The sequence below is a fragment of the Lonchura striata genome, chromosome 7 (assembly GCF_046129695.1).
Source record: "Lonchura striata isolate bLonStr1 chromosome 7, bLonStr1.mat, whole genome shotgun sequence".
NCBI lineage: Eukaryota > Metazoa > Chordata > Aves > Passeriformes > Estrildidae > Lonchura > Lonchura striata.
In genome coordinates this window covers 8,673,596-8,691,013 of record NC_134609.1, presented here as the reverse complement: position 1 = coordinate 8,691,013, position 17,418 = coordinate 8,673,596, and the positions used below count along the sequence as shown (strand labels likewise).

Here is a 17,418-nt window from a genome sequence, read left to right as displayed (position 1 = left end):
TCTGAAAGCAAATACGTTTTTATTATAAAGCAAACAACACAGAAGACAAACTACAGCTGAGGATTGTTCACCCTGCATGCATTCTCGAAACACAAGCTTATTAAATGATCTCAAGTGCAAATATTTATGACAACCACACTGTTACGTTCAGCTGTCTTCTGTCTTCACAGTGCTCAGCTGGTATCTGTATACAGAAGAGTTGATGTGATTATTTTGGGCTATGAGATCAGGATCAATCTTTGTGGATAAATCTCTTTTAAAACATGAATATTGCTACTCTAAAGTGGGGATTTGTCACACTGATTCACAAAATCATAGAAGGAAGGTCCAACCTGTAGTTCTTGAGCAGTTTGGCCGTTGTTGCAAGATCTGAGTAGTACTTGCTATAGATTTGCTGCAACTGTGCTGATTTCTGTTTTAAATTCACTGCAATGCTTTACTGGAATATTCTTCAGTTTACTGGAATACCCCCTTCCATTGTATGGGAGTAACTTAATTGGTAACCTGTTAACTGCCCCTCACAGAAAACTGTAAACTTCAATGGGTAATAAAGTTGGTGAGGACAGTGTCAGTCATTGTTACCAGATCCATACAGCCAACTTCAAGAACCAAAAACCAGCATGAACTCTACTGCTGTCTACTTCAAGCCCACTTCCATCATGTAAGTACACTGTAGTGTGCCCAGGTACAGCTATCTTAAATGAACAAACAGCAGGGCACTGACAAAACTGACTTCATAAACATGTCTGTGGATGCTTTCATCTATCCACAAGTGGTTTATTTTCCACCAAGAGTGTCTCGCCTTCTTAAGTGCACTGTTGAAAATATTTAGGCAGAGGATGAAGAGCATAGAGCATTATAAGAAAGTGGGTATAATAGGTGGTCTCATCCAACTAATTTTTGTTGTGGTTTAATGTATTCCAAAAACGTTTATCCAGGAGCATGTTTTGTGTGAGGGGCTTACATGTCAAAGTTGGATTTAGGATATCAAAGTGGCAGTACCTCCAGTTTTGTAAACTTTTGTTGCTGCCTCATTTTGTCACACATGAAGCTAAAGAATCACAGGATCTTAAATCTGAAAGGGACCTTGAGATAACTTCATCTGTCCTGCTGTTCTAAGGTGAGTTGCTTCCTTTTCTCCTAACCTAGTGGTTGTTGAAATCTGATTTTCCAAACTGGACTCACAGCTGGGGTCCTGAGACCCCAGTTCTGAGGCCTTAGCTGCCCTGAGCTGAATTAGTTCACATCTTGAGAGAGAAAATATGGCATATTTAATAATAACATGTGTAACCCTTTTTTTCAACTTAGGTTATACCTGATGAGATACTGACCATCAAAAACGTCTATAAGTGGAGTTCCTGGAACGGTGGGGATGTTCAGTGTTGTCTCACTGATGATGTTGAGGAGCGATTTGACTTCTGATTCTAGGTGCTCCACTGTTTTTATTACCTTCTAATGGAAACAAGGGAGACAAATGGAGAAAGAAGGTAGTCAGAGGGTCAAGTGGAAGGAATTGGACCAGATGTGTTTGGAAATGCAAACCTCATGTCCTATAATGCCAACAGCTACTTTAGTCTAATACACATTGCAGGTTTAAACACTTCTTTTGTTCTGCTGGCCTCTAGTGGCACCAAGTATTAGCACTTGGTTTTGCAAGAGTTGTTACAGCTCCCCTGTCTAAAGAAGAACTTGACTTCTTGGAGCTTTTCATTAGTTTGTTTTTAATTCTTTCTCATTTCTGAGAGAAATGCAATTTACTAAATGCAATAAAAGAATCTACATGGGCAGTGAGAGGAGCTGATGGAGTGGAAAGACGAGGGCTGGGACTAGAGCAGAGGAGAGGTAATGTTCCCATTTGAGAACCACAGCATGAAGTTTGGGACCTACGCAGCTGAGAATATATAGCAGGTATCTTGTAAGTGCTTAAGAGACCAGGAAAAAAAATCAAACTTTGCAGCTTTCCTGGAATCCCAGAACAGAAACTTCTTTATCTGTCTATCTTGGAGTCACCTGCAGGACTTGCATCTACCCATAAGCCAATGTGAAACTTTACAAATACCAATTCTGAGATTTTTAGATTAAAGGCACAGTTATAAACATTGTAGAAAAGGCTGATAAACTGTTAATCGTATTTTTGGAATTCACCAAGATTATATATTTCTGGTGATAATAGCTTTATGGATAGTTATAAACAATGGCATCTGGAAAAAGTAGTCCAACCTTGACTAGAATAAAGTCAAGAAGGGACACTGTCTAGAAACACCCCTTTTATTTGGTCAAAAGGATAGGGCAGAGGTCTGGTAAGGTTCAAGAGCCAGCACAATCCCTCTTACCTCTTCAATAATATCTAAGCGTTCATGGATCATATGTTCATTACACCAGCTTCCTCTTTCTGAACTTTCAGGTACCATGCTGATAGGATCACCAGCAGCTGGAAATATAGACACAGTTAATTAGCAGAAGTTTAATAGCAGTCCTTGTCTTTGAGATTTCTGAAGTGGTATTTTGCATGCTACACAGCATTGTTTATGAGCCAAATATAGGAAATGAACATTTCCAATAACTGCAGCTGTGCGTCAGTACTTGCCTGCACATGTCATGTTGGTTGGAACGAGGTGTTTTCTCTTGCCACCAGTGTTTGTTTTGTTCTGTTTATGTTGTGTTTGTTTTACATAATCTATTTTTTCTATCTGTGTAGGGTAAGTTTATATGCTGTGACTCTTGTCTCTCTTAAGTGTAAAACCTAACTGTTGGGAAGATCTGCCTTACACAACAGTTCCTCATAGACTTTCTTCAGAAGCAGCTGGTGTGGTAAAGCTAAGCTTGTCCACTTTCTAAATAGATGCTGATGATTGCTCTGCCAGAAAGTTGTCCCACAACAGTCTGACTTTGGGAAGGGAAGCAATAAAAAATGCTTCATTTCTGAGCACATTTGCTGGCTTGTATGTGGTGCTATGCACAGAGTCACATGTTTCTGTGTGACATATAACTCAGTTATCTGTGTTTACCTCTTAGTACTCATGAGCTCTTGCTCTTTGAACTTTTCATTATACTGGCTGTGTTCTATGAAGGGTCAGTAGCTGCTGGTGTCCATGCTTTAGTGGAGCCTATTTGCTTTTCGTAACTTCTGTGCAGCATTCAGTAACATTTAAATTTTCAAATGTGCGCAGAGGGCTGTAGTGGAATATTTTAAACTGTGCTAAAGTGATGACATATCTTCCTGTATTTAAAGTTAGGTTTTGCTCTTGTTTGATGCTTGAAGCAGCTATGATAATGAGGAAGCAGCAGTAACTCATTCTGTCATTGTTTGATTGCAACAAAGACAAAACAGCTTGTGTTGTAAAGAAAGACACATGAGCAGTAACTAATTCTGTCTTCAGTGTTGCTGTGCCAGAGCAGTGTTTTGGAACTGCTGCTGTGCTTTATCTCAAGCCTGTGCCAAGATTTCTGAAGTGTAGGCGTCAGGTGATGGCAAACATGTCAGTAAGGATCCCTGCAGTTTGGGGTGGATGAGAGATGTACTCTCAGTTGGAATGGCATCCTTGGAATTGGAGGGTGGAGGAGCAATTACACAGTGACCTGACTTATTGGGGCATTATTTAGAAATTGGTTTGGCAGAGATTTGGTTTTTTTAGTGCAGTCACCAGGAGGTGGTGCTGTTAGGACAGAATCCCAAAGACTACAGAAGAGTGCTGAAATACAGCAGGTATTTCAACAGCAGCTGCTTTGCAGTTGCCCTTTTTCCCTCCTCTTTGCTGCTAATGGTGGTGGTTTGTGAGTGTTGTTATATCTTAGTGGTCAAATGAACCATGCTATTTCTCAAAATTTTTGCTTCTTTACATGTTTTTTTTCCATCATGACTGGAACAGTGTGGAAATACTGAAATTGCAGTGGTTGATTCTCTAGGCAGGTGTTTGTAGGTGGGGAGGTTAGATATGGTGGATGACTGATATTTGTTCAAAGGACATGTATACATATAATGTACAGCCAGTATAAGGTTGTTGCATCTTTTGTGAGCTTAGCAAAGCACTGCACAGCTTTGTGTGCATCTAGAGAATGAGGTTAAGGGGTTGCTATGAGCCACAGGACTCTTGGTTCCTTGGGGTAGTGGGTTCCTCTCCTGACACAGAGGGAGGCAGCTTTCCATCGCTCCAAGCACTTTTCTGCCTTAGCAGGTGTAATGGGCTGGAGTACTGAAGGAGGACCAAGTCAAACAGGGTTTGACAGGGCTGTAAGATATCACTCAGAACCACAGAATTAGTGCAGTGCCTAAACATTTGACAAACAGGCCAAGCCTAAGTGTTTCAGAAACCACCTGGCAGCTGATGTTAGCAACGCTAAAGGTTAGTATAAGCAAAAGCGTGTCTAGTTGTAGCCCTCACAGTATGGAGCTGTGAGAGGGCTGAGCTAGGAGAAACCCTCTCAGGACTGCATGTCCATGTCTTGTTAGAACAGAGCTGCTCAGGCTCTTGTAATTGACCCTTCACCACCATGCCAGAACAGGCTATTTCAGCTGCTGCTGGCTGGGCAGCCAGTGCTTTGTCAGTGTAGATGTCTTCTTTTTCCTGAGTCCTAGCTTGAGGCTTTGGCTTCCCAAAGTGCCCATTGTTATTCTGTTGTTTGGCTTTAGGTCTTAAGCCCAGCTTTATCTCTGGGATGGGCTGTTCACAGGACACATCCGGTCCCTTGTAAATATGGCACATATCTGGGTCACCATGGTCAGGCAATTCAGCCAAAGCAGTAATTTCCATGTGCTCAAAGACAGCACATGGAATGTTGCTTATGAGCACTGCCCTTCTTTATTGCAGCTGGTAGAAGAAAGGGACACTATCTGCCTTTGGCACTGACCTTACTCCAGCAGCATCTCTACTGCATAAAATAATAACAGTCACCATGTAAAGGAAGCAAAGAGCGAAGGCTGCAAACTATGTAAGCGAAAGATTAATGACTTCTTAGGATAATTCCAGGTACTTGCTTTCTGAAGTTAATGAAGAAACATTTTTTAAATGTTTTTTAAATTGGAATTTTTCCTTGTCTGTGTTTCAAAGCACATGCGTAAATAGAGATAACTTTGGTAGTAAGTGTTGAAGCTAACCACTTTTAAAAGTGAAGTGTTCTTTGTATACCATATAAATTACATATTTAAAATGTGTGGGTGCTTGCAACTTCTGACAATTTAGACAAGTGTAGGAGGTATATTTCAATGTCTTAATTCTCTCATTTGAAATTTAATAGATTATTTAGTGCAGGCACTTGTAACATTCAATATGGCAGCGAGAACATTACCTTTCAGTTAATGTCCCATCTGCAGATTTCCACCTGATGTTTCTTACAAGTGAGATGTTTAGTTAAATTCTTGAAATCTATTCTATTTGATATATAGGGTGGTTATTTTCCATCAAGAGCCAGAACTCTTGTGTTCAAGATGAGAAAATTACTCATGCGTTTTTTCTTCTTTATTAAGTTCTCTGTCCTACATAGATGGTGCCCATAAATCTGGGTTGTTCTAACCACCCTGGGCTGTGATACAGTCAGACCCTGGCAGGGAAATTGAGCATCTCTGAACTGCTTGTTAATAAGGATCTGTTTCCTAGAAAAATATGCCTAAAGTTTGAAAGAAGTAGCACAATGGAGAGTAAGATCTATGTATCATGGTCAACCTGACTGTAGAGAGCTTGATTTTATAGCAATGGAGAGAAAGAGCGATGAAGTGAGAATCAAAACAGCCTTACTAAACAGGTTAAGAACAGAGGCCTTAGATTAAGAATATCCCTCAGTTCAGCTCTTCTGCCACCTGTACATTCAATATATTCCCCCACCCCACAAGATGTTGCTTCTCTGTGCTCCCTGACGAAGTTCCCTTCTAGGACTGTGCGGGTTTTTTCTATCCAGGTGCTATTCAAAATGGTTCGTTTTGATCATCCAAGTAGTTGCTAATGGTCAACATTAGAATAAACCTGAGCAACTGCCTCTCTGCTGTCATTTTCTGTGGTTATTAGAATGGCCAGAACTGAAGTATGTGACCACACAGATCTGGTAGGTCTTTTAAATTATCCTTCCTAATGAAACATTGGTGGTCCAAATGAAGTTGCAGACTTGATTTAGAAATTGTTGGGTTGGATTCTTTGGTCTGCATTACAGAGAAGGTCAAGGTGAGTGACCACAAAGTTCTCCACTGGTCTTAAAACCTATAAAATTATTGTTTGTGCTTAGTAGGGCAGGAGGCATAAAACAAAGCAGGCCACAAGCCAAGTGAAAGACATAGGAGATTGAAATAGGAACCAGATGGCAAATGAGGAAGCCTGAAAACACGTGATAGAGCAAGGGGAATAAAGGAGAACATGGCTAATTCCTCAAGAAAACATGCTGTGCTGTGTGTTTTTGTTTGCACTGCCTTAGGTTTAGTAGTATCATTTTATTCCTAAAACATAGCATATGGCCAGACAGCCTTTGATGAGAAAAGGAATGGCAGTAGTAATGATTTATGTTCCAACAGGGAAAAGGTAATGAACTGGAGGATCAAGTTCAAATGATTAATTCACTAACCAGTTTGGGAGGAATGCAACACACTTCTGAATGGATTTTGGTGATCCTTGCTTAAATTATTTTTTCTCTAAATATAAGTGCTGGATTCCACTTGGAAATTTGCATGTAATTTTGAAATGCTAGCTCAAGAAATCACATAGTTTTCAGAGTGATTGGTGAAGATAACTTGCAGCTGATTTCAGGAAAGATTCAATTGCTTTGAACCTGAACTGATACTAATAACTACCAGTACTAGTGCTTTCAGACCACAGACTATGTTAAGCTAAAATTTAGTCATCTTTAATTTTAGGGGGTATTCTTCAAGGCATCAAAGTTAGTTTCCACTAATGTCCACTCTTAATTAATTACATTGGCATCCTTGGATATGGAAGTACTGAATTAACTTTGTGTCACTACCAGTTTTATTATCACCAGTACGTTTAAATTCACTTTAAGCTGTTTTATATAACTCAAGCCATATCAAATTTTATTGTTAGGACATAAAAAATAATTTATTTGGATAGGAAATGTTGTACTGAAAATGCTTTTTGGAGCACAGATTCCCTTCAGGTTCTTAACCACTCAGAAGCATATCTTTAACTGTACATAGAGCATCTTTCTGGCTGTAATTCATAATGCTTAACTGTGATTTAGATACCTCTGAACTTCTTTTTGAGTTTAGTCTCTATTTTCTTAAAGATAAGGGAATTCTTACCTTTAGTGATTGCAATAAGGACTGCTGGAATTGTAATAAATATTTAAAATTCCTTAGCAACTTACATACTGCCATATGCTTCACACTGGAGGCAACTGCATAGGTATGCTTATATTTACATAAGAATATACACATATAAATATATATACATGTAAATATTTAAGTGTACACACACCTTTACTAGGCTCTAGCTTCATGGCAGAACAACAAGGTAAATTTCATACAGGGTCAATATGATTTATCCAAAGTGGGAAATGGAAATCAGGCATTGTATATTAGACAGTAAACTGACAGTATAGGAAGATCTGAAATTTAGGAGTTGTGAGAATGCTGGTTTTTTGTTTGTTTGTTTTCTGGTTTGTTTGGTTGGTTTTTTAATTTCAAGAAGGTACATTGAAAGTTTTTAATGCCTGATTAGGGATTAATCTGTAATCTGTACATTCACTGAATACTTCAACTCCTGCCTAAATGTCAAGTCCTGGAAAGGTTTCAAACATAATAAAAAATCCAAGGGATTTCTCTGGTATCTAAGAGTTATGATCCTCTGATAAGGGAAGCATCCTGAATTAAGTTTCTTCTATGAAATTAGTTGTTTTTAATATTAATTTTAGAAGCTAAATAACCATTTCAGAAAATCAAGTTCCAAAATTGCACACCTGGTTTGTACTCTGTTTATCAAGCTGTAGAATATACTGCTGTGAGTATTATTTTAGATCCTACATTAGTTAAGATTGTACTTGTTTTAATTCTTTTTTACCTGAAAGAGAAGGAGCAAAGGGGGAATCTTGGGGATTGGGGAATATATTAATGAAGGTGAGTCAGGTACCAACCCACGAGTTCTCATGTCTGCCTGGTGTGTCCCATCCACCTGGGTGTGGGACTTTGTCACAGTGTGTTCTGGTCCAACCACACATCACTTGTGCTTGTGAAATGTGCAAAACCAGAAATGGGACCTCATAGCAATTGTTCCTGACTAGATAGCAGATATTTCTGTGTAAAACTTTTCATTTACAGGCAACTTTTGCTATTGTGACCCATGTAATTCTCATTTCATAAAGGGATCCATCTCTCATCCAGCAGTGGAGACTAAGAGGGAGTGCACAAGACCAGGGATAGTTCATGCTCCCAGTGGGTGGTGTATTTTTTTAAGGCACAGAAAAATCTGGGCCCCTGCCATGGCTATGTGTGAGAAGCAAAATTGCTACTTGAAAAACTACTTTCTTTTTTCTGTTTTTTGACCACATCTGTGATTATAAGATGCACTTAAATTTTGTGTATTTTAATTCAAAAGAAGAAGGATAGTAATTAAATGTTTCTGTGAGGGAACTATTGGCTTGGAGAGTGTTTTCAGCATGCTGGTCTCCTGAACAAGCAGACAGAGAATATCCTCTTGCTCTTGCTTCTCTTGCAATGGAAAATGACTACAGGGAATTGGATTAATAAGAGACACAAGCTATGTAATTAGCAGGTACCTTATTTCATGCTTTATCTTACGATGCTTTGGGCTGCAGAAAAGTTTGTCTTTATTATGTATTTATTTTCATGTGAATGTATCTTTGTTATTGAAACCAAGGCTAAATGTTAGAAGGATTATAGCTAGAAGCTGTAGAGGGCATATTCTTGTGTAGAGAAGGGGAAGCTGTTTAGGAAGAAGAGGAACTGTATAATATATATATATTCTTCTATAAAAGAGTCCAAGTTGTGCAGAATTAGAGAGCTTAAGGGTGGCTTGAAAGTGGAGGATGTGAGATACATAAATAATGGACTCCACCAGCAATTTGAGGATAAGTAGTGGTATCAGGGGATAGAGTTTCTCAATTTTATGAGGACATGGCTTTTGGTCTGTGTTTAGTAATAGAAATGATTGTCAGGGGAGTGGGCGAGGTGAGTCTGTGACTTCTTAGCTCTGTGATTGTGTAGTTTTCCTATGTCTAAGTCATTATAGTAGAAAGAAATTAGTACAATGAAAGAATATAATTTTAGGTTTGTTTCTAATATCTGAACAAATCTAAGAACTTGCCTGAAGATATATTTTATCTTGGCAGACAGTTCATCCATTCTGCAACAGCTCGGGAAGTAGAATAGTGAGAGAGGGGCAGATACACACACACACACATACATACATAGTAGATCCTGACATTCAGGCCCAGGACATACACCTGCTTCAGCCGGAGTGGATCAGCTGCATTTATGGATAGAGCCACATCCTGCAGGTGAACAACAGGAGTCCTGTATTTCTAAACTCCTGATTTTTGGGGGGAGTTTGATACTAATTTTCGCTTTATGTTTGGGTGTTACAAAGTCCACAGAACTTAAATTCCTTTTAACTAAACATAAGAAAACATAGGACTTTACAGATAGATAAATATCTTTATAAAATGCTCACTTCTGTACTGAACCCTGATCTCCAGTTACCTCACAATCTTAAAAAACACAGTTATTTTGGGGTGCACTTTTGTTGTCTCAAACTTTATTTCTCCTTCTTTGTTAGAGCTCAAAGGTGGCTGTAATTACAAGGACTGTAATCCTTGTGTTGGAGACAATAATGCTGATAGCTTTCTGTAAAGACAGAAAATACCTATAACATGGAGTATAGGTTAAAACGTTATTTATTTGTTAGTAGAGAAATATGAGTCCAAATCTGGCCTAGAATAGGATATCTATAATAAATTTTTACAGTGGCTTTAATTCTACAATGTAGTGGTTTAATGTCCTAGAGAAAAAGTGCTCCTCTTTGATAAAGCAAATGGTCAATTTGGGGCAGAATCTGGCTCTTCTGAAAGGATTTTTTTCCCCCAGTTTCTAGATAATTGCCTAGCATATAGGACTTCCCAGCTTTGATATTGCATGTGAATATCAGAGGTTTCAAAACATCTTGGGAATTGAAAAAATGTTGGGTGAATGAAGAGAGCCATTCATACACTTGGTTTACTTTAACCTGTAGTTAAACCGAAGGAAACGTCCGCTGTTGGCAGCGAGTCACGGCGCAGCGCTGGAGGCTGCGCCGGGCGGAGCGCTCGGTCCGCTAATGGTCCCTGTGGCGGGGCAGGTACTTGTTTACCCAGAACTCCAGGTCACCTCTCTGCCACCATAAACACGGAGCAAAATCTTCGCTGTTGGGGTGCCACACCCCTCGGAACGGTTCGCCTGGAAACACGCTTAAATGGGGCAGGTATTGTGCTCCAGGCTACGCCGTGCGCTGCGTTTGAGCAGCGCCTCGCAAATTAACCCAGCACCGGCAGCAAAGCACTGGAACTGTGCCAGGAGCACATGGTTGCATCCAGAAGGGCTCCCGTGCCAGCCTCTCCCCCTGAATGATTTGGAGGCTGAGCTCTTTGAATGTGAGAACGTTTATATTAATGGCTGGATTAAAATGTGAATTCTAGTTTGGCTGAATAATTTTTGAGAGGAACTCGTGGGAGTTAGGATGGGGAGATCTACAAGGAAATCAAAAGTTATGTTCCAAACCCAAAGGTAGCAGAGGGAAAGTGGGGATGGCTTTTTTAAGCCTTCAGTCTGGCCATGACAGACACAAAATTTCTCATTTTGCATGAAAACCACTAAGACAGTAAACGTGCTTTGCTGACTGAGTAGCTGCCACCTGGCATGAGACTGGGCACTAGTCTCCTCTGCAGTTATTATTGAAGTGCTATTCTAATTAACCAAATTTTATCTGAGTTTACGAATTATTTTAGGTCAAAACCCTACTTTTATGGGAATAGACAAAGCCATTTGTTATTTTCTTTTATTTCACATTTATTCCAATGAAGCTCACAAAACTCGTGAGAGGACAGTGAATTCTTGTGGAATGAAAACAGAGTGCTCTTGGTGTTGCATTGATATCTCAGTTCATCACTGAGATAAACATCACAAAGCTAATTAAGTAGAAGGGAGTCAGGGAGACAAAGAATGACTAGAACTTGGGGATAGAAGGGACTAACAGTTTTTTAGGAAATGTTTTGAATGTAATAGGCTCTTACTACCCTGCCATGAAATACAACTATTGTCTTATCAAGAAAGTAGGACTAGAGGGAAAATAAACCTGAGGCTCAGCTAGCAGAAAAGATGTAGTGCAAACAGGCTGGGAAGCCAGGTTTGTGGTTACACAGGGACTGTAAACCCTTGAACTAGTGAAACTGAATCGCTTTCAGTCACACTACAATGTGATTACAGGTTATTCAGTGCTAATCTCTTGTTAATGAAAGTAGAATTCAGATGCAGACTTATGAGATGTTCTCTGTTTATTCTTTGTTCTCCCAAGGCTTTTGGGAGAATTCATTATGTACCTCAAAATCTCAGGAATAAGTAGTCCAAAGCAAAAGAAACAAAATGGTGATGCTCTTACCTGAAAATTTTAAAAGGCGGCTTTGAATAAAGGAGAATCTTTCTCTAATAACCTTGAACTTCAATCTCATTTCTGAGTGGATTGGTGTGATATTAATATGGCTGCCAGAACAGTAATTATGGAAATTCAGAGCACTGTCTGCAGCACTTTAATGTGGTTCTAAATTTCTGAAGGTAGAGTGATACTATCTCCTGTAAGAAGTAAAAAAATCTTCAAATCTACCAAAGCGATATGCCTACAGGACAGACTTAAATGTCACATAAATTAAGTTTTACCTCTCAAATCAGAGAATTTTGACAGATACCTGTGTCACCTTCACATAAAATCCATAGAGAAATTAAGCAAATATTTGCCTCCCCCTCCCACCCCATGCAAAGTCTTTGACCATACTGAGATTAAGCTCCAGTTTCTGCTTCGCAAGTTCACAGTCACTTACCTAAAGGATCTTGCTCCTTCAGGACGAGAACAAATGCCAGTGCCCAGAGGAAAAGCATGGTTCCAGCCTGCCCGGGCTCTGCCGTGGCTGTGCTGGAGAGCCCCGCAGCCTCCCTCCCTCCTGCCCGGCTTCCTATCGACTCCTCGTCCAGCCCTTCGTGCTGAGGTTTAGCCAGAGTCAGGCGGAAATATGCCCAGCCTGAGCCAAGATTCTTAAGCTGTTCTCTTCTGCTTCCCTCCTTTTAAAAACACCCTTCCAGCTCCATGCACAGCCCAGCTATTCAGGCAAGCTGGAAGTGGCCCAGGCTCTCCAAAATTAGGTGGTTTTTTTTTTTACTCTTGTGTTTATTTACACAGATTACAATGGAATTCAATGAAAAGTTTGGATCCTGTAAATATAGCAAGTGGGGCAAGGCAAAGAAGGGAGAAAAGAGGAGTGCTGGATGTTTCTTTCCCTGTAGAATTTCATCTGGGGCAAGCAGAAGCATTGGAAAATACAGTATCTTCAGATCTTGTGAGCTTATCGGGCTTTTACCATTTTATGCTCTTTTAGAAGTGTGCAGAAACATCTTCCTCGGGCAGTACAATGTGTGGCAGTCTTGTGGAGGTTACAACTGTCTGTGGGGGTTTATGTCTGGACATTATCATAGGACCTCCTAAGGAGTCATCTGAGCTCTTCTCAGTTTGGCAGGGTTTTAAAATTGGTCGGGCTTGGTATCATTACATGTAAAAATAGCACTAATCATGGTAGCCCAGCAACATGTATGATTTTTAGCAGGATCTTGGTTGAATATTGTTTGTCCTGCAGGTTCCTGGGTGTTGTCTGGATAAGCATCAGTCTTTGACCCCTCTAGGTTTGTGTTAAAATACTTCAGGTATCTCCTTCCTGGTATTGTTCTTCATATTAATTTGAGTTCTCTTTTTTCAAACTATTGCAAGAAATAAGGAGAGTCCTGTAAGGCATCCTACTTAATCCTAAAGGCCATTGTTCAGGCTGGACAGTGTTTTAACCATTGAAAATAAACCCCTGCAAACTAGAACAGATTTCCTTGGTCTTTACCACCCTGCTAGCAGTCAAAGAATCCATTCTTAGAATATCTGAAAATGATCCTGTAGAGATGCTATCTTACAGTCCAAAGTATAATCATTCTCAGTGACTTCCATAACAAGTTAGGTTGTAAGCTCTGTTGCAACAGAGATTCTGTGACAGGAATTTAACTGATAACTTTGAGGCCTAGAACAACCTCAGTGTTTATTAAGCCCTCAGGGTTGGTTTGAATTAGTTAACATTCTTATGAAATAAAGAATTAAATTAGCTGTGAAAATTGGAATGGCAGTGTTTTTCTGGGTGTTTTGGCTTGTACCACTATGTAGCATACTGCAACTCTTATGAATTCTTGTTTTGAGAATAAGTTTTCAGCAGGCATAATCAAATTTACATAGATCTTAATTTCTTATTAACAGGCCCTGAGAGGTGAACTGCAGAAGATAAAAGTGAGTCTACCCTCATCTGTACCCTGTGTTTCAATATGAGATGCTGATGTGGTAGGCTGTGATTTTTGTAGTGAGAGATTATCTGAGAGTATGTAGAGAGGGGACGTTATCTGCTTTGAAGAGAGGGGACTGGGGAGCGGCAGAAGAATATTAATGAATAGTTGGCTGCTGTTTTCTGAATGTGTTTGTCCTTTTCCTCTGTCCTTTTTCAGCAGAATCACCCAATGCATTCTCTGTATTGCAAAGGGAGTCTGTTCATGGAGGATTTCTGCAAGCTCTCTCTGCCATCCTCTATGCCACACACTAAAAAGCAATGAACATTTATTGAAACAGTTTTTCCTTCAACACACTAAAAAATATGGAAATTTCCATTCCAGACCACCTTTGCTGAGGCCACTCACCCCCTTTAGAGCATGTTTCATTGAGGTTCCTCCTGAATTGCTCTCAGACTTATGGAAAAGTTCAGTCCCTCTAAGGCACTTGCTGCATACTTTTGCATACTGTGTTATGTTTGACTATAGTGAGGTGCTGGTCTGATAGCCATGGAGAACTAAACAAAATAGTGTGGGTTTTCTCTAGTATTATCCTCCAGGGGTTGTTTCTGTAATCAGAGAGTAGTTTTTTCCACTGCAGGGAAATGCAGCCAGAAGGAATATTCTGCCAAGAGGGATTCTGCTTTTGACTACCTGTCCTGAGATTTTTGGTCATCTTGGGTAATTACCTCAGCTTGCTTTTGTAATTTATAAATACTCAGAAGGATGCCGCAGGGTAAGACAACTGGCAACTAAAGTACAAAAAATCTGGGGATGTGACAATACCCATTGAATTGTAAAGCAGGTTTTTCAGAAGACAGAAGATGTGCGAGCAGAAGAAAGAATATGATGCAAACATATTTGTGTTCTGAGAAGTTTGGCAGTAACTGATTACCATCAGAGAAAGCATTCTTTAGCACATTCATCTTTGAAATGGCCATATATGAGAACACAATGAGATCATATGAATGTAGGTTTGCACACAATCCAGCTGTTGAGATGTTCCCAAGATACTGGCGGCCAAAAAAAGCATACCAGTGAACAGGGATGTGAATTTATGCCAACAGGCAGTTTGGTGAAAGGGAGGGCAAACATACAGACTAAGTCTATTTTGGGAGGTGCCTTTTTTGTTTGTTTTTGGTACAGTCTGTCTGTATCTCTTTCTTGGACTAGTTAAATGCTTGGCAAAAGCAATAAATAACTGCACAGTGATCCCACAGGGTGCACAGGGAGAAGGAATGGACTAAATATAAAAGGGTATATGTTGACAGAGGACATATGTGCCATGTGAAAAAAATCACACTGCAGCATGGGCTGATGAAGGATGTAGCTGAGCAAACTCTTGGGAAAAACAGGACTTTATGTGAAACAGAGAAAAATAAGTGGAGAGACAAAAATATGATAGGAAACCAATCCTTGTAGGGAGAGGAAAGTGCCTTACCCTTAAGAGAAGGAAGTGAAAAAGTATAATCACCACCCTGGATTTAACACTGGTGAATGATGAAATCTCTGCAAGATTTGTGTATCTGCCTACCTGCCCCTGAGAGAAGATTTGTCTCCATTAGGGACCATGGAGGTACCCTGGGCTCTTGTCACAGGCTTAACTTCTGTCAGCTGCTCATGACCAGAAGTTCTTGCTACTTAGAGGCTGTTGAATACCTAATGTAAATTGAGACTTCTACATGATCCGTTTGGAAGAGGTCACTTACTTTCACTCTCTTAATTCATTTGGTTTCTGACTGCTGGGTTGGAGCAGTTGTTGAACAGATGGAGAAGCAGAATTTTGTTAACTGGAGAGGCTGATTTGTGCAGAGCAGGCATGCAGCTTTTAGGCTGCTTCTCAGAGATGCAGAAATTTGCTCTACAACAGTACGTCTGTTAGGTGAACAGATGAAGGGCCTGTTGCAGTGGTAATTTCATTAGAATGAAGTAGACATTACCATTTAAAGCTTTGGATAGTAGTGATTCTTAGCACACATCCCTGACAGTCTCCACAGAGCCTCCATGCCTCTGTTGGAGTTACAGGTCTGCAGCCTTGAATGAGTGTTCACCTTCACTGTGCCAGTGCAAGCCCCTCTCTGGTCTGTCGCATATCAATTTGTACTCGTGTTTATGATCTCGATTTGCAGGGGACATCAAAAAGTGTCAAGTTCTCCTGCTATTGTCATAAAGGCATGATCTCTGATGCAATTAAAAAACCCATATAACGTGGCTTGCAGTGTGAAGCAGGGTGAAGATCAGCTCTGTCTCTGCCCTCCCTGGAGAAGTTAACAAGCCTGTGTGTCATGGAGCAGACAACTCTGATCCAGCCTTCTTCACAACAATACATCTTGTGCCTCGCCTAGAGCCAGCGGTGAGTCAGCTACAGGAATTGACTCTCTGGTGTCATCTTGGTGCCAGCACACTAGGCTGGATTCTGTTCACCAGCATTAGGTAAGCATCCCATGGCTGCAGGCTGTTTTCAGTCTGTGGCTTCAGCTTCCTGAGCAATGATCCGCAAGGAAACTGAATCAGAAAGCTGAAGGAAAAGGTGGGTCACATGGAATATTAGTGAATTGTGTTGTTTGTTTTGTATTTTTAACTAGCTATATACTTTCATTTGATAGATTTCGGGCATTTTATGAAGCCTGGCCATGCCTCAGGAACCCTATGAAATATGATATGCAGTATGCACACCCATTTTAATGAAAAGAATGAAAAGAAACCTTTATTTTCTTTAAAAGAAACCTTAGAAAGTTGGATTAACTACATTCCCAGCAAAATTAGTGATTCAGGAATAGACTCCTGACTCCCAGTCTTGTATTGCACACATGGTGATCTGATGTTTGCTCTATTTTCTATTGCAGGAGGTTGTGGCCCTTTGCTGTTGTAACTTTACGTGCACCCATTTGCGTCACATAAAAATGGGAAGTAGATCTGTGAGTCTGTGGTGGATAATATTCAGGGAAAATAATACAGGGGAAGTACTTGATTATTCCCAAATTAGAATTACTCAGCTAGTGTCTTTAGCAGATTGGTATTGCAAACCACACTAATTAAATGAGATAATTACTTGAAACTGAAGCCACAATTTGGTTCCATGAAGGAACCTGCTGATACCTGAGAAGCTATTCATGTGTTGAGTTGCTGAACCTGAGTCATGACAATAGCCAAGGTCTGTTACTTAACAGCTGTGTACATTCCTCCATTAGGGAAGGCATCAGCCATGTATATGAAGCCCTTGAATATAAGTAATTTTTGCCATGTGAGTGGAGATACCTAACAAAACAGAGAAACAGCTGGAAATAAACCCTGTTTTTGTTTTCTACTCAGCATGATCTCCTTTCCTCTTAATTACCACAAGGTCACGGAGACTTGCAAGGGGAAGAATGACCTGCCAGAGAGAGAAGCCAAGCTAACCACTCTACTGCCATTTCCCTGAAAATTTACAGTATGTATAATTTTAAAGGCAATGTGGTTAAAATTCCTTTTAAAATACGTGTGAGTGAATATACAATGCTGTAGCAGGAGGATAGTAGTTCCTTTGTTATTACAGATCCCTTATGTCTTTACCTGCAATTTTTCTTCAAACATGCTTCTAATACATGTTTCCAGGCAGAGGGTGAGCAAGAATGTGTATGAATTTTTTTCATCCTGCTGCCTGTGTAGTTAATCACATGATGGATCCTGTCCAACAAGATTCCCCAACAGTATAGCTAGTTATTACTATATGGTACTGATGGCTTCTCCCCTCTTTAATTCCAGCTGAAAAACTGCAGTAAAATACAACTTAAATACTTTCATAATGCCACTACTTAATAGGAGGATCTGTGGTAGTTGGCATCGGGAAATAATATAATGTAAGAAGGAAGAGAAGAGCCCATGAAAAGATT

General features: G+C 40.0%; 1 protein-coding gene across 1 annotated transcript; it reads right to left on the bottom strand.

The window, feature by feature from the left end:
* Positions 1–12,191, bottom strand: PLAC9 (placenta associated 9). Its single transcript, XM_021526674.3, has 4 exons — positions 12,022–12,191; positions 2,334–2,431; positions 1,332–1,452; positions 1–184 (listed from the first exon to the last, which is right to left on the bottom strand). The coding sequence occupies exons 1-4, from the start codon at positions 12,077–12,079 to the stop codon at positions 174–176; spliced, it is 288 nt and encodes a 95-aa protein (XP_021382349.2). The 5' UTR covers positions 12,080–12,191; the 3' UTR covers positions 1–173.
* Positions 12,192–17,418: the final 5,227 nt, after the last annotated feature.